The 8,722-nt window shown below is 41.0% G+C and overlaps 1 protein-coding gene across 1 annotated transcript in view; it reads right to left on the bottom strand.

Annotated features, from left to right (window-relative positions):
- The window catches only part of CPNE4 (copine IV), a 182,017-nt gene that overhangs the window by 2,064 nt on the left and 171,231 nt on the right, over positions 1-8,722 (bottom strand). Inside the window, exons 13-14 of the mRNA XM_010007483.1 lie at positions 7,789-7,922; positions 5,364-5,600 (exon numbers count right to left, since the gene is read on the bottom strand). Coding sequence (XP_010005785.1) covers positions 5,364-5,600; positions 7,789-7,922 — 371 coding nt within the window. The remainder of the gene's footprint in view (positions 1-5,363; positions 5,601-7,788; positions 7,923-8,722) is intronic.

The raw sequence follows: 8,722 nt of genomic DNA, 5'->3' as shown, positions 1-8,722 counted from the left end.
CCAAAATATTTGTGCAGCTGAAAAAGCCTGGAACATTTCAGCATGAACAAACTGGCAAAGCAGAGCCCTTACTTTATGTGACAGCACAACAACTGTTCTCAGGTGTTACACAGTAAAACCACTCATTTATTTTAATCCTTCATAGTGAAAAGCATGGTTTTCCACAGTTTCCCTGTTCTTGCCTAAACCTGTTTGCTCTTAAATCAGCCAGAAAAATACCCCTTGGAGTCAGGCTAATGGCTGATTTCTATGTTGCTGCAGAAAATTATTGTTTGGTTTCTTTAAATCTCAGTGTGACAAAGCTGTGTATAACTTAGGCTGCCTCTGTGCCATCTTAGCTTACATAAAGGGTAAAAACAGGGAGTGGGGATTTACATCACAGCACACACAAGCCCTGGCAATCAGGGAAGTTCACTCTGCTCTATCTTTAAAAACGATGGACAGGAGCACTTGCCCCCAGCTTCTCTGGATCATGTGTAGTTCATGTGCCTGAACATTGGGCCAACGCTCATCTCTGCATCATCCTTCCATGGCCGCTCCTCTCTCTTCTGATGCCACATCCATTCTTCCTGAACAAAGGGTCAGCCCTTCACAACAGGCACTGTCAGGGCTCACGTGCGTGGCTGACTCACTGCTGCTTGAGGAGTCAACTGAGCTACGAGCTCCTTGCCCAGCATGCATGTAAAGTAAAAAAAACAAAACAAAACAAAACCTTTTACTGAGGTTTAAGCCAACACACTTACTGTACCCATGGGCTCACAGGCAACGTGTGGCCTGGGGTAGCTGGCTTGGCTCCACACTCCAGTCTGAGCTTGGACAGCTGTGGCTTTACAGAGTTTTATCATGCTGGTGATGTCCTGTGGCTCTTTCCAGCACAGCGCATCCCAAATCCAGGGTTAAGGGGCGATTTCCTGTCTGATGATTTGGGCCACCTGTACCTCAAGTATTTTTGTGGTGGTCAAGCACCACTTCTAGACCAGCTGGTGCAAAGCAGCATTTGTATAAGGAAGAATCAGACCCAGTAACTTCTGAGCTAAACACCAGCCCCAGTTCATCAGTACTGTCTAAGGGTTACCTGTGCTGGGTTTTTAACACAGGTGGTAGATTAATGTCTTACTGTAACCTTTTCTTTGCTGTTTAGCTGCTATGCTTGAAGAGCATCCTAGCAATAAACACCTCAATATGAATAGTTCTCAACAGTACACAACAACTTAATCATCCAGCAGCAGGAAGATAATTCCCTGTGATGATAATTGGTGTACATTAAAAATGATTGTTGATTCAGTTCTATAGCATCACCATGCTTAATCTTTAATTACAATGCATAGTGCAAAACATTGCTCCTTGCATTGGTTAAGAGCTGTGCTTTCCACACTCATTGGTGATAAATGTGTCATTAAGTCACAGTTGTTAGCCCTTGTGATTAAATACAATGCAGAGTGGAATACAATGTACCTGTGGCATCAGATTTGTGCACAGCAAATATATCATGCATCCTAAAGGCACAGAATTTCAGCTCTTAAAATATGACTGTGAGTGGGTTGAGACAGGTGATTTTCTTCAACTACATTTCAGTGATTGTGAGCATTACTGTTCTACAGTTTCAGGTGAAGGACACTCACATTGCTAGGATGGTGATTGTTACAGAGAAAAGAAATTCACTTAGGTTCAGGGAAAATATGTTCCCTTTGTTTGTTATGTTCTCCTGTAGTGAATTGCACATGCCACCCACCATCCAGTGGGACATTTTTTTAAGCAGTAATGATTACCTTGATTTTATCAAGCCTCTTCAACTACAGGATTTGCCAAGAATCACTACAATTATTATTATTATTTTGATAGCTTCAAAGATATTCCTTAAAGAGAGAGTCAAAAAGGTAAGATACTTTACTGAAGCACTGCTGATACACTACATTATGTAGAAAATGAAACCACTGTAATAAAGCTTTCTGTCTACATTGGGTCTTTACCCAGTAAAACATTCAAGTAGCATGAGATTTTAGGTATGTGAATAATTGTCACTAATTGCAGTGTGTTAGCTGCTTGTATGAGCACTATGCAGGATCAGAACCTTCTCCAAAGTCAAACATAAAATAAAAGGGATTCACTTGACAGGTTATTTTTACAACTTCCTTCTCCCTTCTTTCAGTTTTCTCACAGTGGCTGCTTTTGGATAGATTATTTTTGATCTCTTTGGATAGATATGAAATTTGGAGTTCCAAGCTGATGTAAGAATTGAAGTAATGAAAAAAAAAAAAAAAGTTTGGGTTGATTCCAAATGAATTTTGATTTATTTTTCCTGCAAAACAAAAAATAATTGCTCACAAAAAACCATTTTCTTCCCTCTCTACATCACTAGTATAGATTTAGGCAGAAATAAATACTTGATTTCTCAAAAATCCCTATGAACCTTATACAACTTGATTTGTAGTCTTTCTAAAAAGATCCTTCAGCATTTTTTCCTACTTTAATAGTTGAACAACCTAAATATCAAAACTAAACACAAGGTACACTGATAAAAGGGATATGATTATTAACTAAATACATCTTTTACTTAAAGCTGTCGAATGTAATATGCTGATTTATGGTAATCCTTGTGTTTGATTAGAACTGATCTGACAAAAATCTCCCAAGTGTGTTAAATCCTCATTTCTCTATGGGGAAAAAGAAGTTTGAATAATTTTTCCCTCTAAAAATTATTTGACTAGTTGATGCAAGAGGCATGGTCTTTTGTTTGTGCTGAGGATAAGTAAGCAAGTGAATGTCACTTTGTTCTGAGAGAGAGATATTTGGGATACGACAATAAAGAAATTCACCCAGAAGTGCCTGTTGTTATGGGCACTCATCCAGTGCACTGACTTTTTTTTGAAACACTGAAAGATCAGTAAATAAGAAGTTGCATAAAAAAGACTGACTTTTCTGATACAGGAAATACATCATCTATCTCTATGTTATCTCTGCTACTGAGAGAAGGGGGGAGAAAAATATTGCTATTAAACAAGAGCAACACATTTTTAAGATTGCTATCCTTTACCAATACTGGGGAAATTAATCTAAACCAGCTAAAAATAATATATGCATGTCCTTTGATCAATGCCGGCAATTAAAATCTCACATAGACTCGCTCAGAAGTTAACACCAGAGGCACAACATACTCAGTGCCCAGAACTGCCACTGTCAGCATTAATCTATTAAATCAAGGATGATTTCAACTTAGTTATAAAATCACAAAATGAAACTAAAAATAACAAACTAAAAATAACAAACGCAGTTCCTTGCAGAAACATGTTTTCAACTAATTGAAAGTAGGTCTAGCACTAGCCCATAAATAACTTGTCCCTCAACACTTTTACAATAGACTACAGTGCACCACTACACACTTGTGATTATTTGATGAAGTTGAATCACGAGCTATGAGCTGTTGTGCTCATACTTTTTTTCCAGCAGATAGGTGACTGAATGGCACTGTCACCATAGAAATGTATGCAGCTACAATTTAGTGGCAAATCTGAAGCCATTTGGCATAATGTCACCAAACTGATAGCAAAGGTGAGTTGTAATTCCCTCCTATGAGGATCCATTGTGTGCACAAAGGCAGAGGGAAAAGAGGAACAAATTTATTTCTCTTATTCCTCAGTGGAGTTTGTGAAAGTGCATCTAGAGCTAAGACAAATATGGTCTAAGACAACATCTAGATCTAAGACAAAATTGTATTTTGAAGTGAGAAAAAAGAACAACTCTTTAGAAGAGGAAAATAAAATGAAGGAAAAAATGTCTCCTGTGGTAACAAAAAGCCAGGAAAAACAAAAGAAACTGCAAACTCATATGCAGACCAAAACCAACCCAGAATTGAAAACTTCTGGGTGACATATCCAGTTCTAAGCATCCGTGGTGTATGGGAACAGATTGGCAAAGGCAATCTCATGAGGAAAATAAGTGGGGTAAAGACATTTTCAAATCAAATACCAAGGATATCCTTCCTAGACACTGAGGTGAGGAAAAAAACAGCCTCAATAAGCACTTAAATATAACAGAAGGAACGAAGGGAAGGAAGGGAGAGAAAGATGGAAAAACAGAGGGAAAGGGATGTGATCAGCATCACAGAGGAACACGGTGGCCATTCCATGCCTCCATATGGAATAAAAGGACCCTTAGAGAAATGAGGCTGGTGAAGGGACTAGTCTTACAACGACAGGCTGAGGGAGCTGGGGTTGCTTAGCCTGGAGTTGAGGAGACTCAAGGGGGACCTTATCACTCTCTACCATAACCTGTAGGGACGTTGTAGTAGGTTGTAGGCAACAAGTGACAGGATGAGAGGGCACAGCCTGAAGCTGCACCAGGGGTGGTTTAGGTTGGATATTAGGAAGCACTTCCTCATGGAAAGGGTGATTAGACATTGGAATGAACTTCCCAGGGAAGTGGTAGAGTCACCATCCCTGGAGATGTTTAAGGAAGGGCTAAATATGGCACTTAGTGCCATGGTCTAGCCAATGTGGTGGTGATAGGTCATAGGTTGGACTTTATGATCTCAGAGGTCTTTTCCAGCCTCAATAATTCTGTGAATCTGTGAAAAACCCAGCTGTGTGTGGAAATGATCCTTCTATGGGTGAACTCTCTTTCTACCCAGCTGCTGAAAAAGTCTCTGGGACAGGTGCTGCAACCAAAAGCATGTGAATGAAGAGAAAAGTACGCGACAAAGGAAATATTTAAAATCTGGCAATTTAATGCTGGGTCTGTCCCTTCCTCCTCTGCAGAGTGCCTCCTACAGCGTGCTGAGCTCAGACAGGAACAGCTGGCTGAGGGCACAGGAAAGCTCTTAGCAACACCACTCTCTTGGTTGTGTTCTTGTATAAAATTTAGAGAAAGGGTTTGAAGACAACCAGGATGCTGTGGGTGGACAGTCTTGCATTTGAGAACTTAGGGACCTACATTTCAATAAGGAAACACCCTCCTGTGGAGTACACTGTGGGTACAAATTCACAGCTGCCTGTGGAAATGAAGAGATGGAAAGCAGAACACAGTTGTCCTAATAGAACAGATACAAAGAGAATGGAAAAGAAGCACTGGGAAAAAATAAGTCAGGGAGGGCAACCAAACTAAAATCAGGGAGAAAGTGAAAGTAAGGACTGGCACCACAAGCAGCAGATGAATTTGGCCCCATCTCTCCCTTCCCCATCCTTCACCATCTCACTAATCGAGCACATTTCATTCTATATTCCCTATTTTCTCAATTTCTGACACAGTATGCCAGAGACTTTCTAAACACTTCATGCTCACCCAAAGTCAGGCCCAGCCCCAGGGAACATTCACTCTGTGTTACATACATTCATCCTTCTGCAAAATGCATGGAAAAGGCAGCTTACATGTTTGAAGTTCCTAAATGGCACAAACTGGACAATGTCTCGAAGCACAGGCTCGCCCTTGGGAGACCTCAGGATCCCATCATCACCATCCAGCATCTGCATGTCACTAAAATCAGCGTTGCCCACCCCGACGATGATGACTGACATGGGAAGGTGAGAGGCATGGACAATGGCCTCTCTGGTGTCAGCCATGTCTGTGATGACGCCATCCGTCAGAATCAGCAAGATGAAATATTGCTGAAGTTGTTGGACAAGAAGTGAAAAAAACACATCATTAGTTCATCTTCCAAAACTGCTTGCCCTTTTCCAGTATCAAAGTGTTTCTCGTAACTCACCTGTGGGGTTTTTTAAATAGAAAAGAGCCTCTATAGTGACTCAAAGGTTAAGCACATTTCCTATCCAAATGTCCTCAGCTACTAATTTCCCCTTTTCTGGAGTTTAGCTCTAGTTCAGGTAATTTCCAGGAGCTGGAAAGAGCCAAGGTATTCCCACTGTAGAAAAGAGGGTTTCTAGCTGCTAGGACTGGGACAGTCAGGACTTTGGCTGGGAAGTCTGGAATAGTCTTGAGATCCTCACTAACCCTATTTTCCATCTGCTGCACAATAACTCCTGCTGACAGTTTCTGATTACTTTTTTTTCCCCTTTGGGAACCAGTGGGAGGCGGGGAATGGGGCACTGAGGCATTACAAGCCTGTAGCAGAGCTGTCAAGGAGGTTATGACAGCACTTTGCAGAGGAGCCTTGCTAACAGGCAAGTGGGATGGGTGCAGCCATCTGCAAAATGGAGGGTGATCCACTGGTGCCTGTGGGAGAAGAACTGCACCATGGCAGGTCCGACTGCGTTCTGCAGAGTAATGGGGAGGAGAGCAAGGGCATGTGCAGCGAGGAATATGTCCATTTTCAAACACTTCATACAGACCCCTGAAGGTTTTCTCATTCTCTAAAGGAGAGCAAGCAATTTTGTCATGTCTCTCCCAAAACTCTAAAGCCGACTGGACTGAGATCATGGGCTATGACATCTCTTGGTAATGGAGAAGAGTGACTCTCACATGGATCCTTTCTGAATTTTTAGGCATCTGGAGTCATTTAACAAACGTGCATTAAGAAGAAAAATCAACAGATCATAGAACTTGGTCATTCTGCACAAGCAATACCAACACACAAAACATCATTAAAGTTTACGTACACACAGCTATATAAACTCACACAGAATTCTGTCCATCACCTCCTGCCATGAATAAAACAAAACATGCAGGCAGAAAACTTTGTCTTGAAGACTCATGCTATAAATCAATTTATTTTTCAAACAGAAAGAGGGGAAGCTTATGTTTAGAGGAATGAAGCGACTTATTCAATATGACATACTAGTTCAGAGGCAGCACTGGGAACAGAATGAGCCACTTCAGGGTTAGGTGGCTATCGAAATTCAAACATAGCAATTCCTCATTTTAGGACTGGAACTGGAGTATCCAGATCTTGGAAACATCAGTGGACTGACAATCAGAAGGCCAGATTCATGGACAGAAATGTTTGGGCACTGCTGCCTTAAAGCACTTAAAGAAAAGGTTCATCACATGAAGAAAACTTAGAGAAAGTTCCAGGCCTGGTGATGAGATGCATGCCAATGTACAGCTCTATTCTGCTCCTATACGTAGGCATTTTTCTTTCTTCAGTGTACAGGTCCCCGTTTACATCTTTCACTCCAACAACACTGCCCTTGTAAATGCTTCAAAACTACTTGCTCACATATTTTCACCAATTCTCTCATAATTCCTTTCTCCCATTCTGTTTGGAAGGAGAGAAATAAGCTGAATCCATTTCAAAGATGTACATTTAAAACACCATTGACACTTAAGCCTTTTAACCCAAGAACCTAATGGGTTTTGTATCAGGTGCAGGCTAACAGACTTGCCTCCTCGTTTCTAAAAGTCAAGTAATACTCCATGTCAGTAGTAGCAAATTGAAAACTCTATCACTGTAGTTTTCAAAGGAATTGTTGTAAAAATCCCCTAGTTGAACAGAAACCTGTTAGTGCAGCTTCTGCAAGAGACTTGAAATTGGGTAGTCTCTGCAAGGAATCAGTTGAACTCATCTCCTTTTATGACCTTTCCCTTTCAGGCCTTGGCCCCTAAATTTTTGTAAACTTTTTCATGCTATTTACGTTTCCACACTGAAGAACTGGGTGTGTTAGAGTAGATCAGCTCTAAAAGCAGGAAACAGAACAGTGGGGAAGAGCTTAAAGCTGTGACTGTTGAAGCTATAAGGGCTTGCTCCAGCTGACACAGACTCAAGCTACCTTCTGTGAAGGGAAGTTAGTGAAAACTCTGAAGGCAGGACTCACATGCATGAAAAGGCCTTGTTTTGATGGCCTACAAGAGATCCATCATAAGGCAAGAAAAAAGCCAAACACAGCATTATGCCCTTACCGAGGCCTCCTTGGTGTTGGTCTCCTCTGATGCTGATTTTGCCACCTTCTGGATGATGGGAGCAATGTTTGTTGGCCCATACAGCTGCAGCTTGGGAAGGCAGCTCTGATAAGCCTCCACAACGCCTTGTATTCCTGGCACGAAAAGCCACACAAAAGGCAAATAAATGTGGAGCACGTTGCCAATATCAAGCTTGTTTAAAATGTAAATAAAAGGCAGGTTCTTAATGAATAAATTCAAACTATGACACGATTGGCAAGGACTAACAACTTCAGATAATTTTCAAGAAGCTGTCTCTAGCTGCCTTGAATCTAGCTTGTAATATATAATTAATTATCTTATGCTTCTTTTTCCTAGCAGTTTTTAAGGTCTGATTTCCAGGTATCAGCTTCCAATGCTATAGCTTCCATCCTTCTCAGCTCAGGGCACAGGTGATCACCTCCTGATTGCCAGCTATGATTCATGCTAAAAGGGTAGACACGAATTAAAAACACTTCAGCACTTCTCTTTTCTCCTTTCCAGATAAATACTTACTTCTGTTTATCATGGTAGTTACCAACACATCTGCCCTTTTTACTTACAACCTAGACTTGCCAAGGAATTCAGGTACCTTTTCAAATACCTGACCCCCCTGTGCTCAGAAAAATAATTTTTCAGGGTGAATTTGCATAATTGCTCACAGGTTGGATTCAACTATGACCAAAAGCTGTGAAATCTTCGAAGAAAACAGCAGGATGCTTTGCAGTCTACAGAAAAATGAGCTTTAGTCAAGAAATTTTGATGGAGCACCAGCTATTTCTGGCTTTTTCAACTCGGTATATAGCCAGACCAGGGAGAACAGACTTCTGCTGACACACTTGACAGATCACAGAATGGAAAATGGTGTTTTCTATCATTGAGAAGAAGGATTTCTTGAAGTGACGCACGTTAACCT

This window comes from Chaetura pelagica, unplaced genomic scaffold (assembly GCF_000747805.2).
Source record: "Chaetura pelagica isolate M959 unplaced genomic scaffold, ChaPel_1.0 scaffold10, whole genome shotgun sequence".
Classification (NCBI taxonomy): Eukaryota; Metazoa; Chordata; class Aves; order Apodiformes; family Apodidae; genus Chaetura; species Chaetura pelagica.
This window is presented reverse-complemented; position numbering and strand designations above follow the sequence as displayed.